This window comes from Oreochromis aureus, linkage group 12, assembly GCF_013358895.1.
Source record: "Oreochromis aureus strain Israel breed Guangdong linkage group 12, ZZ_aureus, whole genome shotgun sequence".
Taxonomy (NCBI): domain Eukaryota; kingdom Metazoa; phylum Chordata; class Actinopteri; order Cichliformes; family Cichlidae; genus Oreochromis; species Oreochromis aureus.
Window position 1 is genome coordinate 3,711,703 of NC_052953.1, and position 17,749 is coordinate 3,729,451.

The window sequence follows — 17,749 nt, forward strand, 5'->3', positions numbered from 1 at the left end:
GAAAATATTAACTCTATGAACTATGAAATTCTGAAAACATGAAAAAAAAAAAAAAAAAAAAAAAACTTCAGAGGTTTTTTTCTTTCGAATAGAGCGAGCTTGGAGGCTCATCCCTCGAGATCAGGGTGGGGAAGGGTCAAGGACACATCTAAAACTTGCAGGACACCGGCCCTTGAGGCCTGGAGTTCCCCACCCTGATCTAGACGCTACAAGATTAGGTCAAAGACTTTTCCACACTACTACTTGAGCAGTGCTCTATGAGCCACCTGCATATCTACCATCAGTCCTGAGCTGAACCATCCTTTAGTTACATTTCTTAGGCTGGTAAACGCGACGTCTTCCTCCCCACCATCACTGGGTGCTGCTCACAGGAGGTCGTCTGATTGTCAGGGTTTGAAAACGTATTAAATACACTTTATCATCTGTGCCATGCAGAAGCCTCAGCGGAGATGATCTGTCTGCACAGACTCTCACCGATTTTGGGTTTTGTATCTGAATTCTTGTACTGATTCAAACAGCCTTTAACTCCAGTGCTGCATGATGTGTGCATAGACCAGGGGTGGGCAATCCCAGTCCACGAGGGCCGGTGTCCCTGCAGGTTTTAGATCTCACCTTGGGTCAACACACCTGAATCACATGATTAGTTCGTTACCAGGCCTCTGGAGAACTTCAGGACATGTTGAGGAGCTAATTTAGCCATTTAAATCAGCTGTGTTGGTTCGAGGACACATCTAAAACCTGCAGGACACCGGCCCTCGTGGACTGAGATTGCCCACCCCTGGCATAGACTGTACATAAGAGATGAAGCCACTGTGAAGTCCTCCTTGTTTAATGAGGCATTACTCAAACGAGAGATGGATCTGTTTAAGAGACCTTGCATATTCTATAAAGATGTGAAACTAGGAACTGAGCCCATAAACCTATAGCTTCTTGTTTACTATAGACACTGTAAATAATTATGCCAGTGTTGCTAGCAAGCAGCTAACTGTAGTAGCACAGCAACACTTAATTAAACCATCCAGGACGAAACATCAGTGAGATATTTAATCCAAATACCGATAAGATTATCTTTAATAATAAAGAAAACAGTCTTTATGAAAAAGCAGCTTTAATTGATAGTTGTCAAAAAGCCGGTGTTACTGAGAGAAGAAAAACATTACAAAAAAAAAATGAATAAGAGTAATTCTGCTGGCTGCCATTCTGACCAGTAAAGATACAAACTGGTAAATGGAGAATGTGTCAGTGCTACCAGGAGCTGAAGTCTCCGAAGCTGGTTTTGCCTTTGGACTTCTTGGCTGCCGTGCCGCTGGTGGACGGACCGCTTTCATCTTCAGCAGCTGAACGTTTTCTGAGAGAAAAGAAGCAGAATATGAACACACGAAGATCTCCATTTACATATTGCTTCTTGCAGATCATTCTTTGATCTTCCTTATAACTCTGTTCTTTGTAAATTCTGTTGTGCACGTCCTTGTCTGCAAGCTGGGCTCATATTTTCAGGCATTTCATCTTAGTGAAAGTAAAAGTCAACCCAAAAAAGGGGCGGTGGGGCCTACCTTCAGTCTTTATGGCCTAAAAGCACTGCTGAGCTTTCTCTTGATCGATTCATTGACCGACTGGTCTGTACAATGTGAAAATATTTTTTTAATAATGTGTTAAATGCTTCTAACGGTTCCTTAGAGACTGTGATGTCCTGTTTTGCCTGGTAAATGGACTGGTTCCTGCTTTTATAGAAACGTGCCTCATTCACACCAGCACGTTTTTCCTACAAGTGCTTTCTATCCAACATTCACAGTCTGATGAATAAATTGGAGAAACACTCAGGGTTCAATATCTTGCTCAAGGACACTTTGGCAAGCAGACTGAAGCAGCCAGGGATCGAACAACAACCATCCGATTAGCAGATAACCTGTTCTAGCTCCTGAACTGCAGCCACGCTGACTGATCAACAGCTCAGCAGAACAGATTACTAATTAATTATTCAACTACTCATTAGATTATTTTTCCACTGTGACACGATTACAGTTAATGTTATAAACCTCAGGCTACAGTCCCACACACTGACATGAATCTGCTCTGCAGTGATCGTCCCACCGCTTCTGTGGGACCACCGATGACCACCGGCATCCTTAAACCTTGTGGTAGCGCCAGAATGGGCTAAACGTCATGATCTAGACCTGTACCCGTCTCTCCTGCACTCTTCATCGTGTCTTTATCGAGTTTTCACCACCAAAAAAAAAAAAAAAAAAAAAACAGCCGGTGGAAACAAAATTAAAAAGAAAAACAAATTCAGCCACATTATGATCCAAATCAAAAATCAAACCACAGCTACAGCACGACTACTCACCACTGCTTCTTCAAATTTTAACTAACCGCATTACACGTTAACACAGTTAAAAGCTTAACACAATAGATTAAAAAAAAACCAAAAGAATGATCCCATAAACCACCATAAGAGGCCCTTTATGGACTAATAAAATAGAGCCAGAGGACAAAACTCTATTGTTTGGATCCATCTGTTTTATAACCCAGCGACTGAGCAATTTGAACAGAAAACTTGAGCAATAAAAAGTTAAAGTTATTCTAAATATTATGCCAAAACATGTGAAAACAAAATGAATATCAAAAATATGTTCTGGATAATAACCCTGAATTATCCCTGTGGGGAAAATTGGCAATCTTCTCTATAACTGGCAATTTCGTACAATATGCCTATTCCCATTCTCTCTTGCTATGCTGCTATATAATCATACTTTATCATCCATTCATTGCTTTCCACTTTCTCTAGTCTCTTACATCAGACGGTGAGAAAACGCTGCAATTTTTTAATGTAAATTCTGTCAACGGAGTGGAAAGAAATACTCTAACTCGTGTTTGTGCGCTTGCAGCTTTTATATAGTCTCGCTGGTGCATATGAATGAGTCATTTCTTCATTAAAAGCAGAGGGGAGACTGTAGTAATCTGTATTCATGTGTGTTCCTTACATTGTGGCAGGGTTGATGTATTTTCCAACACCTGCTTTGAAGGTTTTTGGCGCCTGCTCCTCCTTGGCTTTCTTCAGGGCGATGTTGGCCTGCTGTTTCTCCTCCTCCTGCTTCTGTAGCTCCTTTTCTCGCTCTGCGGCAATCTAAGAGGCAAAAATCATGTAAATACCCACAAGTACACACAAAACTCACAGGATAGATGGGTTTGAATAATAACTCTGACACAGGGCTGCCAGGTTTGTCAACATGATATATAAGAGCTGTGACCAGACGCTCCATGAGCAGACCTATAAAAATCAAATAGCTTATCTGCTTTACATTTTTCCGATCTCCTGTTCAAGGTCAGTCGTGTCCAAACAGCTGCTATTTTTAGACTGCTGACTAGAAATCCCATGCTGACTACTTGCACTGCACATTCTGAAGTTTACAGTCCGCTTCTTTTTAAACTGACTCGACTTTCCAGGATCATAACCAGCGATATGAGCTGGCTCTGCGGCTACAGTTTTCAAGCTTGAAGGTAGCCTGTTGAGAACAGGAGTACGCTCCTCATCATTTTTAAATCTTTTTTTTTTTTGGGGGGAGTTCTACACCACGAGAGTTTCTCGATCCTGAGGCGTCTGAAGGAGAACGTTAGAGGAAACCATGTGAACAGTGGCGCTGGTCAGTGCTGGCATGGTAAGAGGCCACGAGAATGAGCAGAGGTGGGAATTATCTTTACCAGCCAAACAAGGCAGAGCGTGATGGTTCTGAATAAAAACTAAAAACTTTTAAAATTGCTCAAAAGAACAAACTTTTCAAGACGTTAGCACCATCGCTATTGGGCAGCAAGCAAATCAACCCTCAAGTGCCACACTGTACACACCTGTACACCTTAAGCCCCTCCCACAGGAACTACTTTATCTATTAACTAACACAGTTGGCATTTTCATTCAAAACTCAATAAGGGAATTGTAGACTTCTCAGAAACACAAACACAAATTCTGAAGTTTGAAAACAGCACAAAGCTGTTTCCCTCTGAAACCCCCATAAAGATATTTGGAATGTCCCTCTTATTGTTTGACAGTCATCATCTTCATATGAGAAAAATTCAAACCTGGGCATCAGCTTCTTCATACGGGTCCACAAACACTGTTGTGCTTATGATCTTGATCTCCGACTGTGGAACAAACATTAAAGCATTAAATGATGTGCAAATGTAGGTTCTGTTACACACTCTCAATCCAGGTTAAAATATGTTCTACACAGTTAAAAATAATATAAATACTGGTTGAAAATAAAGGGTCTAAATTCATAACTAGTCCAATTTTTATTCATTGATTTAACTTTAATGTAAACTTGGAAAACTACTGCTGTAGCTGGATTTCTTTGTTGTGTACAGCTGTTTACTAAATTAAACAGAACTCCCACGCTCCCTGCATCGTTTCTAGTCCTACTATCTGACCTTTAGATGATCTGTGTATCCGTGGCCTGACGGTGGAGTCTTGTTCTCCTCAGCTGCTTTTAATGTTTCCCATCCAGAAACTTTAACTCATTTTAAAACTACAGCTCAACCATTTAAAATGTAAAAAATCGGACATAAAACAAACCTGTGGAGTGATACGTCTTTTCAGTCCTTTGGGCCCGATCACACATTTACAAGCTAAAGCCAACCTGATACCTCACTGCTTCATACCTTTGGTTTGTCTGTTTTGGGATCACTCTCTACGTTCTCCATGGCTGTGAGAGTCTCAAATCCACCAACCACCCTGCAACAGAAAAAGAACACAACACGTCCTTCATTTTATACACTGCAGACTCTTCTATAGTCCCGAGCTCCTGGCAAAGGTCCCATCATGCCGACCTTTGCTAGGGAAGAGGATCGTATCTGTCATAAAACATATAATGTAGCCATGAGAGACTCAGACTGCTGAATAATTCATTCCCAGTTTTACCATTTAAAATGACACATCCATGTTAAGAGTGATGTGATGAGAGAGAGGAGCGTGATGAAGTGGAGCTTAAATCGCCATGAGCTAATCCATCTACATTAAGAGACCTGAACTGTGATTGCCCTGCGCTCACCTTCTACTGCAGGAGGGTGTTTGAATTTAGCTTTTACCTTCCTTTCTGACTGATAATGGTACGGAGTCGATTCATATCACACTGAAAACACCAACAGATTCCAGGACTTTAACCTGCATCTTTTTTAATGGCCAGTCACTGTCCTGACTGATGTGTGGGCTTGGTCACTCCTGGATTGACACCTCTCCATCCACTTCAAAACGAGTCTTCACAAACCAACAGGCGACATCATGTTTCATACATCCATGTTTTATGGATGAGCACAGTGCAATTACACAATGACAACGTATATTCAGCCTGGGAACCTATTTCATCATGAAAACCCATCAGCTGGGATTCTTCTATCGGCATCCAGAGTCGGTAACGGAGGACGAGCTTGACTTGATTTGTAAAACTCTTTCTTTAGCTTGCATTCAGCTTTCAGGTGCACCCCTGCTTGTCCTGTTGACCGTTGGAGTGACTATGGGTGCCTAACAGAGCTGTATGAAATCCAGTGTCATCATCTTATTTGACATGAACGCACCATTGTAAGGTATATGACTGCTACAGATGCCAAACCTCACACCAGGATTTCTATAATTTTGTACTGGCAAGTGTTTTTTTGGTAAATTTATTTCACCTTATTAGAAACTCTGATGAGCCTTTCTGGAATTGGAAACTCTGGGTCAATTAACACTGACCATGGGAAACTACAGAGGCCCCTGGGACATATAAGACTGCCTGAGGTATTCACTGAGTACGCTGTCAGTTGGGGCCATCTTCGTGATGTATTCGTGGATGTTTCTTGTCTCATGACGAAAACAGGGCGTTGTTGGAATGCTACTACGCAAGTAACCCTGGCGGAAGGGGTTACATGAATAGGATGAGGGACCTATGGATTCTTCGATACCCAACATCCACAATGACGGCGAAACAACTAGTAGCTCAGTGTTCCAACATTCGAAAGAAGGAACTGCTCTCACAGCTAGAGATTGACGAGGTACAACATAAATGCTACGGCAAGGAGGAGTCAGGACGCCAGGTCAGGGGGGAGATATCATCACCCCCACCCGAGATTGGGTACATAGCCCCAAGTGCGATAAGAGAAGGATCGTTGAGTGCCAGAGGAACTGACCTGAAGGATAGGATCATGGCCAAGCTTGAAACCTGGATGCCCGTGGCGGTTACCAAGATTACGTGAAGTACCCTCAGAAGGTCTGCTAGATGATGTTAACGCAGCACTACGGATGATACCTACAACCACGATTACCGACACTAACAAGCTGATCTACACTACGGCAGCAGTGATCAGTGAGATGCTTGGCTACAAGTTGAACAGCCACAGGGGCAATACCCTCCATGGAGAAGGAGGCTAGAGGGCAAGATCAAAGTAGCACGGAGGAGGTTAGCCAACTAACGGAGTTGCAGAAAGGCGCGACAAAGAAGGTGCATAAGAAATACAGCAAGCTGTCCATACCTGAGGCCTTGGAAACTGCCAAGCAAAGACTCACAGCCTTGGCCACCCGCTTGAGGAGGTACACAGAGAGAGAGTGAAGGCAGGAGAATAAACCAGCTGTTCTTCACAGAACCAGCAAAGGTGTACTCTCAGTGGCAAGGAACAATAACAGAACAGCACCACCAAGGCTGGAGACGGAGCAATACTGGAAGAGCATATGGGAGAAGGACGCAACCCATAACGGCAATGCTCAGTGGCTAGTGGATCTGAGGGCAGACCATAGCGACCTCCTGAACAGGGTCCAGTAACCATCACAGTGGCAGATATCCAAGAAAGGGTCTCCAGTATGAAGAGTTGGACAGCACCAGGGCCCGACACGGTTCACGCCTACTGGCTGAAGAAGCTGACTGCACTCCACGAGCGCCTGGCAGCACAAATGAACCAGCTGCTAGTTAACGAGAGACACCGGAATGGCTAACCGAAGGTCGGACGGTCCTGATCCCCAAGGACCCCAAGAAGGACCGGTCCCATCCAACTACCGACCAATAACCTGCCTCAGTACTACATGGAAGCTCCTGTCAGGCATCATATCGGCTAAGATGAACAGGCACATGGGTCAATACATGAGCGGGCACAGAAAGGATTGGCAAGAATACCAGAGGCGCAAAACACCAGCTACTGGTAGACAGAACGGTCAGCCGAGACTGCAAGACCAGACTGACCAACCTGTGCACTGCCTGGATTGATTACAAGAAGGCCTATGACTCAATGCCCCACAGCTGGATACTGGAATGCCTAGAACTGTAGAAGATCAACAGGACCCTAAGAGCCTTCATCAGGAACTCAATGGGGATGTGGCGTACAACACTAGAGGCCAACTCCAAGCCCATAGCACAAGTCACCATCAAGTGCGGGATCTACCAAGGAGATGCTCTGTCCCCACTGCTGTTCTGCATAGGCCTGAACCCCTCAGTGAGATCATTAACAAGACTGGCTACGGATACCGACTACTTAAACGGAGCGGTTGTCAGCCACCTCCTGTACATGGATGACATCAAGCTGTATGCCAAGAGTGAACGAGACATCGATTCACTGATGCACACTACCAGGCTATACAGCAATGACATTGGAATGTCGTTCGGACTGGAGAAGTGTAGTCGGATGGTAACAAAAGAGGGAAGGTAGTCAGAACTGAGGGGATTGAACTACCAGAAGGCAACATTGCAGACATAGAGGACAGTTACAAGTACCTGGGGATCCCATGGCGAATGGGAACCATGAAGAGGGCGCTAGGAAAGCTGCAACCACCAAGTACCTGCAGAGGGTCAGGCAAGTCCTGAGGAGTCAGCTGAACGGTAAGAACAAGATCCGGGCCATCAACACCCACGCCCTGCCCGTGATCAGGTACCCTGCTGGGGTAATAGGCTGGCCAAAGGAGGAGATAGAAGCCACAGGACATCAAGACAAGAAAGCTCCTTACCATGCATGGAGGGTTTCACCCCAAGTCCAGCACCCTGAGGCTGTACGCTAAGCGGAAGGAAGGGGGCCGAGGACTGGTGAGTGTCAGCACCACAGTCCAGGATGAGACAACGAACATCCAAGAATACATTGGGAAGATGGCCCCAACTGACCGAGTACTCAGTGAATACCTCAGGCAGCAGAAACCCAAGAAAGAGGAGGGAGACGAGGAACCATCATGGAAGGACAGGCCCCTGCACGGTATGTACCACCGGCAGATAGAGGAGGTGGCTGATATCCAGAAATCCTACCAGTGGCTGGACAAAGCTGGACTGAAAGACAGCACAGAGGCACTAATCATGGCAGCACAAGAACAAGCTCTGAGTACAAGATCCATAGAGGCTGGGGTCTATCACACCAGGCAAGACCCCAGGTGCAGGCTGTGTAAAGATGCCCCTGAGACAATCCAGCACATAACAGCAGGGTGCAAGATGCTAGCAGGCAAGGCATACATGAACGCCATAACCAAGTGGCCGGCATAGTGTACAGGAACATCTGTGCCGAGTATAACCTGGAAGTCCCGAGGTCAAAATGGGAGATGCCCCCAAGGGTGGTGGAGAATGACCGAGCTAAGATCCTGTGGGACTTCCAGATACAGACGGACAAAATGGTGGTGGCTAACCAACCGGACATAGTGGTGGTAGACAAACAGAAGAAGACGGCCGTAGTGATCGATGTAGCGGTTCGAATGACAGCAATATCAGGAAGAAGGAACACGAGAAGCTGGAGAAATACCAAGGGCTCAGAGAAGAGCTCGAGAGGATGTGGAGGGTGAAGGTAACGGTGGTCCCCGTGGTAATCGGAGCACTAGGTGCGGTGACTCCCAAGCTAGGCGAGTGGCTCCAGCAGATCCCGGGAACAACATAGGAGATCTCTGTCCAGAAGAGCGCAGTCCTGGGAACAGCTAAGATACTGCGCAGGACCCTCAAGCTCCCAGGCCTCTGGTAGAGGACCCGAGCTTGAAGGATAAAAACCGCCCGTAGGGGCGTGCTGGGTGTTATGTTCATATATACACATACACATATATATACATACACACACATGAGCTCATTGTGAAGAACAAAAAGGTAAACATGAATTATGATGCGAGTGTGTCACACAGCTTATAACCCCCGTAGCAAACTAACGTCTTCTGCACATGGCGACAGCTAAATAAGCTGTGAACATCAGCAAGCAGCTGCTTTTTCAGTTTAAACCTATCCTATAGACACAGAACAGCGTTTATATGGAGTCAGGCTCTGAATCCAAGCCCAGTACTCACTACGTGTAATTCTGCTTTTAGACACTTCCAACTCCTGATGGGAAAATCTGGCTTTTTAGCTGATAAACACTCAATTAACCCTGTCTCCCATTTAGTGCAGAGCATGTAAGGTATTCAGAAGCATTTTGAGCATTTTCTGTTAGAAGGCATGTTTCTGCAGGCAAAAATGACTCAGGGAGCAGTGAGTGTGAAATAAAATGGAAAGGTTTAGGTCCAGGCAGCCAAACAAAAAGCTCAGACTCGCTGATAAAGCTCAGTGAGGCCAGGAGGAGCTGCAGGTTTCGCCGATAACACTCCTCACTGGATTCATCACTCGAGCTTTGTCACATTGTTTTGACGTAGTCATGGATGTAACTGTTCAGATTACACTGCAACCTACCGTTAAACATTTAATGCTTAAAACACAAACAAAACTGCTTTAAAACCTGAATTAAACAAACAGTTTGAACCCGTCACGTCTCAGCTTTCATACACAAGAGTGTATCACTTATCGTCTGAGCGATTTATGCAGATCCCATTGTACTCATCAGTCAACAGTGACTTTCAGTTAAGTCTTTTTTATCAGCACAGAAGCTTTACAGTTTAAACACTGCAGAGAAAACAACCGCTGAAGATATAGTGCGTGTCAAATGCTGAGGGCTGAGAGGCGATCTGTTAGTGACTCCCCTGGTGCAGAGCACTTTAAGAAGTTGCTCTCACTTCGCTCTTTAAACTGCAAACTCTTTCTCCAGCTGCTCCTTTGCCTGCCCCCCCCCCCCATTACAATGTGTAGAGTGAGAAGACGTACACACATGCACGCACGCACACACACAAAAGCAGGAGATCCTTCTCAGGTCTCGTGTGCTCTGCTTTCATACGTTCAGGCGAACCGATGAGCACAAACACCTGATAACTCACCGACCTGCGGCATCAGATCAAGCTGTTATGTTTTCAACTTTTTTCCTACCTCCCGGTTACCCGGCACATTGTTTTTATCTCTAGGCCTTCCAGCTCGAGCCTCTTTTTCAAATTTACATTAAGATATAAATTAAGATTCCACCTATCTGCACAACAGGTATCTGCAATGTGAACAAACATCCTCTATAAAAGGTACAAAGAACCAGCGTTATATAATCGATTTTCAAAATAAAATCATTTGCCAGATAAAATAACACAGAGGTATGTGCCTGTTTGGGCTAATCCAGCGAATGGCAAATCATCACAACATCACAAACACAACAACACAATAAAGCACTTCCACTAATCATTTTTACAGGAAAAAACCCTTCATTAATTAGTGAATTAAAATTAAATTAATCTGAAATACTTCTGACAACAAGTAAAATGATCCTGTCACTTTTCAGGAAAAAAATATTGTAAAGCCAGGATTCACATGCAGATGAATTATAATAATCGATTAACTGAGAAAATAATCAGCAACAAAAATTCACCATCTCGTAGCTCCACTACTAACATGTCCAGATAAAACAAGATAGAGTCATACTATAAAGAGTATATGATTAAACCTCTGCATCTTCCCATGTTCATGTCACTCACAGCTACACCGAGGGTAAAACAGCATGAGGATTAACACGTTAGCCCAGTCAAAAAATAATGCACACAAAAAGATATCATAAGCATATTCAAAGTCAACCCAGCTCCAGATGAGCCTGCCAGAGTTTTTGTTCTGTTTATGAAGTGCAGTCAATTAATGAAATTTGTGTTTGGAGTGCTGGCGATATATGTGAAGATCCCTCATTAAAATACAGCCAGGGACGTTTGTTGCATATCAACCCCCTAAACTTCTGTCTTTCTTTTAATAAAGGAAGAAAAAAAATCTTAACATTTGCAAACACACAAAAAAATGCTAATAAAAGAAACCAATAAGCGGCATGAGGGGAAAAAAAAAGACTCCTGGATTCAGCTACATGAAGTGATGCCTCCGTTTTATACGATTCGTTATGGTCAAGCAAAACAAGACATTTTAGACGTGACCCTTTTTTAAAAAATAAATAAATAAATAAAGCTAGTTAGACGATGGAAAAATCATCTATCCCTCACAGACCTAAACATTTAATCACTTACAAAAACTAAAAATAGATAAAGAAGCAGTCTAAAAGTGTGATTCTCCTCAATCAGAAAACACAGGATGTGGTCGCACATCATTAATACGAGCATTATATCTATTTCTTTAGACATCTTTAATTTTCCATTCGACACCATTTATGCAACCCATGAAGGTTGTTTAATGAGATTTAGTGTTTCGTCGTCAATTAAAACAAAAACATCATGTTCAGTACTTACAGAACAATAATAAATATTCTTGACGACCCTGCAGAAACAGTGTCCTCTGTAAAGTACCTAAATAGATCTAGTTTGGTTGCCTAGGTCTCAGTTAAATGTGCAAAGACACTGGGTTAGGCGGTATAAAAAGCTGCTTGCAGGGTTAAAACTGAAGCTTTTATAGTGTGCTGAGCATCTAAAGAATCAGCCTGTTAAAAGCAGTCTGAATATTTTTAGACAACAGTCGAGGCTTTTTGCAAAAGACAACCATTCGCTTAGCAGGGAGAGAGAGAGGTTCAGCATCTCCTAAATTTTTCACTGCTTTTGGCCTGAAGTCAGGTTCGAAGTCACAGTTCTGGAACCATGTGTATGAAAGAATAATATGAGAGGTGAGAAGGAGAGATGGAGAGTGAGGACTGAGAAGAAAAGAGGAAGAACATGCAGAAAACTGTCTGTCAGGACTGTTACCTTTCACACCCAAATAATAAACACATAGACACAGTACACACATACAGTGAAGATTATAACACTTAAAAGAGATTTACCTTCCAAATACTGTGTGCTTCCTGTCGAGGTAGGTGCACGATCGAAATGTGATGAAGCTAGGAGGAGAAATGAAAAAAAAAATAAAAAAAATTGCACGAGTTTAGGAAAATTAGCCGGCCTTTAGGCTTATTAAGAATGGAAATAATGGAAACAAGGAACTGTGGAATATTAGCTGAACGATCAGAGAGCTGTTTTGTGACAAAATTTGCTCCAGTTTGCTTTTTTAACTTGGGGAAAATGGCAATTTTTTAACACTAAACAGCAAAAAAGTAAAAAGAACTAATGGCTGTGCTGTTAGCACATATTTCTGTGTACGCTCAGCAGAGACAACGACACAGACGAAACACAACATAATTCCCTGCCGGCTGACTTTCAAGCTCTGAGCAACTGTTCTAAGTTTAGGAAAAGTATGTCTTACAACTGAGATTTGTTGGTGTTTGGACCAGAGTTTGCCATGCTGAGAATCCCCCGGCCGGTATGGGATAGGTTGGGGCGAAACTCATCCTTGAAAGGTTTTCCCCAGAAGGATTCGCCTCCTGAGGATGGAGAAAGTGTGTGAGGGAGGGAAAAAGGAAAGAATGATCGAGAGAAGGAAAACAACAGAAAACGTGACGTCAGGATGGAAAACAACAGAAATAGTCAAGCCCTTAATAACATCTTTGCTTCAGAGTTCTAATTGATGTGCAGTTTTAACACTTTCTTGCACTCTGGTAACGTGGCTGAAAATGTTTCTGCAGGTAAAGCTTCAATATTTGCTCAGGCTAAACCTTTTACACTGCAGACACTGGGTCATGTTAGCAGGAACTGTTGACGGATGCTGTACATCCTGCTGTCCAGCTTTCAAGGTCTTGGGATTAAGCATGCTGGCTCACTGGCTGTGTTTACTGGGTGCTATTCACATTTTGAAGGCCAGCCTCTCTCTGCTGGAGCTTAATGTAACTGTGCACGTGTTTCTTTCCTCTCCAATGTTGCAATTCTGTTGGTGAAAAGATCCAATGTGGGCAAATTTACACCCCAAAAACAGAGTGAACGGGCAGAGCTATAAGTCTGAGGTAAAAAGTAAGCAAGTAAAGTAAGTTAACTATATTTATATAGCACTTGTCTCTCTCATATCCATCCACTCATTATTAACTACAGAAGGCTAAATAATTACAGATATTCTCTCTTCACGCTTTAGAGAGAGGAAAAAACTCAACTGTGTTTGTGTGGGTGGACGGTGAGCTCCTCCCCACCAGGCCACAGTTGGTTTTGGTTATAGCATTGCTGCTATATGGAGCCCAAATAATGCAGAATACATGGGGAGTGAATGATTTCGTAATACATTTTAGAAAGACTGAGTATGGTTATACACCATTAAATATATGTTATATATATAAATATATATGTTAATATGTGTATCTCTAATTCACTTCTTCTTGATGAGGCTTGTGCTGCTGTAACATGTGGAATTAATAAAGCCCTTGTATGCCTGACGAGTTTTTTCTTCTTTAGAAAGTAAATCTAAATTAACCAGGGTCCAGTTTGGCGCGGAAGCAGTCTGAGCAAAGACATAATCTCTCCAGAGTGTTCTGCCCCAGGATTTCCTAACCGGGGTTTCCTCCCGCCCTGACTTGCCTGAAACACCTCTCGTAGGAGGCGCCCCAGAGGCATCTTAATCAGATTCCCAAACCACCTCAGGAGGTGCTCATTCTCATCCCATGCGCTTCACACTCAGCTGCAAAATGCCCCAGTGAGAGCTGGAGGTTGCGGTTTAATATAGTCAAACAAACCCACATTATCTGCAAAAAGCACTAGCTAACCGGTCGCAGCAGATGGCCGCCCCTCCCTGAGCCTGGTTCTGCCGGAGGTTTCTTCCTGTTAAAAGGGAGTTTTTCCTTCCCACTGTCGCCAAAGTGCTTGCTCATAGGGGGTCATATGATTGTTGGGTTTTTCTCTGTATTTATTATTGTGCTATCTACTGTACAATATAAAGCGCCTTGAGGCGACTTTTGTTGTGATTTGGCGCTATATAAATAAAATTGAATTGAATTGAATTGAATAGCTTGGCTGTACCTGAAAATTCTGTCTCTAAAAATTACTGACCGAGCTGGTGACAGAGGACAGTCCTGGCTAACTGGGATAGAGCCTGACTTACTGCTGGCAATGTGAGCCAAACTCTCTCTATGGTTGTACACGGGCCAGGCAGGGTGTAACGATGACCCCACACTCCCAGAGCACTCCCCACAGTGACCGAGTCCAAGTCCACAAAACACATATAGATGGATTGGACAAACTCCTACGCTCCCTTAAATATCCTTGAGGGGAAAACAAACCGATTGAGTGTCCCATGACCAGGACGAAAAGTGCACTTTGAGCTTCTTAACCAGATGGGTCATGTGTGTACAGTAAAGAAATGCTTGTCATTTATCCACAGACCCACACGGTTGTATAAATAAACTGTGGTTTCTCGCCATTCCGCTGATCCACAGCTGACATGCCCTAAAGGTGGGGAAAAAGGAGACTGCTAGCTGGTATAAACAGATGGAAAACGCAACGCAGGTTTCAAAAATAAAAACATCAACAAATGCTTAACAGAAGGAGACATGTCGAGCCTCGAGGACACACGAGGGTTTTAGTGAGAAACAGTGGACGGAAAAACAATTTCAAAGTTTGTTAGGAAAAAGGAAACATGTCCAAGTCTTGTTTTCAGCTTTCAGCTCCACATAAGTGCATGTTATATTTTTATATTGTGAAAGTAACAAATCAAATTAGTTTGTATGAAAACAACTTGAGTTAGCGGCTCTGTCGGTACCACTTATTCAGATTCCTGCACCATGAGAGAGACAGGCAAGAGACCCGTTTGCCCTTGAACACGGAGGCGTGTTGAGAGCCTTCAGCTGTGAATCATTATTCAGACTGACTTCATCATTAAGAATCATCATAATGAGTATACAGGAATACGCACTGCAGGGGCTTATTGGCTCCCAACAGGGGAAAGGATCTGTCGCCCTGAGATGTGTTTCACTGTCCTGTGTGCTGCCAGCTGGTGTACGTGCACAAAGCTCAGTGTGTGTGTGTGTGTGTGTGTGTTCACGTAGGTACAATATGTACCCCGTGAGTGTGTTCGCGTTTGCGATGCATACAACCAACCAATCAATTCTTTAGAGGCTTCTGCAGCCATGACGTTCCCCCGGTGACATTTTTGTATAATTTATAAAGTCGCTGACATTCTACCTCGCTACAAACGGATCGTAAATGAAGGTGAGCGAGAGAGGAGGGCCAAGGGAGAAATTAATTGCCACCAGCGAGTTAACGATTAAATTAAAGTGAAATTCGCTCTGTGGGGAATTTCAAATATTTCTCAAATTAAATCAGTGGTACAAACTTAAACTTTGCTTGACCTAAACAGGAAAGAAGGAAGAGACATGAAGACCGATCCCGGTGAGTGACAGCTTCAGTCTAATAAACATTGTTTTTTAGCATTTCAAAGTACCTGAGCATGTGCTCGTTGTTACACGTCTTCACAGCGCATCGGAGATTTCACGGTTCAGTGTTTAAAACTCGGCTCTCTCCAAAGCACCTGGTCTTGCAGGGTTTTAGACAAATGAAGCTTTTCTAAACTTGGCAAAGCGTTAACGCTACAGTGAATGTGATGTACAGGAAGTGAAAAAGACAGATTCGCTCAAAACACAGAGGCAATTTCTGAAACTCCTGACAGGAAAGCATTCTAACATGACCCAATAACTTATTTTAACATCACTACCTCCCCATGCACGCACAGTATTAATATTGTTTAACCTTAAAATACACATTTAGTTTTCTGGGGGTTTTCACCTCATGCTTGTATTTGAGATCTTCAGAAAACTTCACATTAAACAACATGTGAAACTCATCAGACCTGCTTTGGTTTCCACAAATTTTAATGCAACTTTTTCCAAAGGGCCAAAGCAAAACAACAGAATGAGCGTCCGCACTCCAAACCTTCACTGCAGTTCATTTTATTATACAAACAGCATGCTACACTGCACCCTACAACGTGCTTTGGGACTATTAAAAGAACAGTTCACCCAAAATCAAATTTATGCATTTTGGAGATATCGGCTGTAGAGTCGTCTGCCTTTTCTTGAACATAATGGAACAAGATGGCATTTGCTTGCAGGCAGTAAAAAAAGCTATATTTAAAAAAAAATGTTTTACAGATCGTCTTTCCAGAAATCATGATCCGATTACTCAAAGGAAACGCACAAAAGTATTGTGAACAGTAACTATTTGTAGCACACCGAGCAACTGTATCACCCTGCAAATGAAAATGGCGCATCTACCCATGATGAGAGTCTCAATTTAGTGACAGTGTAATGAGTTTTTCTCCTGAGGCTGGCGTGGCTTATTATTCTTTATGATGGGAGCAACAGGCTTGTATACGACGCTATGCCAGAGGCCATCCCTAAAATATCAGAATATTAAAAATGATTAGAGGAATACTTTGCCCACTGTGGATCTGCCAAGATAAGTAACAATCACGTACTTGAAACACACTGTCTGTCTTAATAACCTTACAGAAACAAAAGCATCTCAACAGGGGAAAAGAAAGGTTGTAATGTTTTCCATTAAGCGTGTGGCTAGGTGGTTTTCAGCCCTTAAAAAAACAACACTTTCCTAATGGTGTCCACCCTCAGCTGACCTTTAATGCTAACTTGCTGCCTGCTTCTTTTGGTTGGTGGATGACGACATCAGGAAGAAAACACTTCCTATATGAAACTGTAACAGCAAGTACTGTGGATTTTATGGCTTCAGCATGTCATGATTTCTGCACAGAGACACTGCTGCTGAACCGTTTACTTTTAAATGCTCTTTTTAAAAAATGTCAAAGCCTTTCAAATGATTGCAGGCATACAGACCAGGAGACAACAAGAGAAAGAGGCAACGTTTGCCCTCTTCCTCATTAGGGGGGTGATATCTTTAGCAGACAATAACAAAAATCCTGAGAAAGGGAAGTGAGTCAGTAGCAGTTTGGCCTTACATACTCGTACAGCTGCGAGAAAACGAAAATATTTCACATGACTCTACGCATACCATTTTACTCCATTATATTTAAGAAAAGGCACCTCTACAGCCAATATCTCCAAAACTGGCCCACTGATAATAAAGCTATCTATGACGATAAACAGCTCTACAAGCCAGTGGGAAAAGACACGAGTTTGATTCTGGATGAACGGCCCCTTTAAGCACTGCAGAGAATCCCTCCTTTAAGTCCGGAGTTGTGTGCACACACTGTTCAGCCCAGGTGACGAGGAACATTTTGCCCACAGGCCAGAAATTCTGCACCTCTATAAATCTGTCATGCTGGATGCGTTTTGCGTAGTGTTCAGAGACGCCCACAGACACAAAGCTCACTTTGTGCTGCAAACTCTCACATCGGCTCCGACGACACGAAGGCAGGAAATTAACTACGTGTGGCCTAGCAGTCAATTACACTTTTGCTTTTAAAGTGGTTGTAAAAGCAGGAAAATTACAGCATATGCTAGATGATTGGTGTTTCACCACAGCCCCATTCAGCACTCTACCCTCAGCCGCCTCTATCCACATCATCTCTGTTGCTTTGTACGCATGTACTCCCATATTTAGTAACACTCTTGACTTCCAAAAAAGCACTATTAAGGATTCAACCACTCAAATGAATTCAAAATGTAGTTTAAGTGCAGTGCT

At 43.2% G+C, this 17,749-nt stretch overlaps 1 protein-coding gene across 1 annotated transcript in view; it reads right to left on the bottom strand.

Annotated features, from left to right (window-relative positions):
- Positions 1-1,091: 1,091 nt before the first annotated feature.
- ppil2 (peptidylprolyl isomerase (cyclophilin)-like 2) overlaps positions 1,092-17,749 on the bottom strand; it is a 33,331-nt gene continuing 16,673 nt past the window's right edge. Inside the window, exons 15-20 of the mRNA XM_031756586.2 lie at positions 12,483-12,600; positions 12,064-12,120; positions 4,654-4,726; positions 4,075-4,137; positions 2,982-3,124; positions 1,092-1,348 (exon numbers count right to left, since the gene is read on the bottom strand). Coding sequence (XP_031612446.1) covers positions 1,246-1,348; positions 2,982-3,124; positions 4,075-4,137; positions 4,654-4,726; positions 12,064-12,120; positions 12,483-12,600 — 557 coding nt within the window. The 3' untranslated portion in view covers positions 1,092-1,245. The remainder of the gene's footprint in view (positions 1,349-2,981; positions 3,125-4,074; positions 4,138-4,653; positions 4,727-12,063; positions 12,121-12,482; positions 12,601-17,749) is intronic.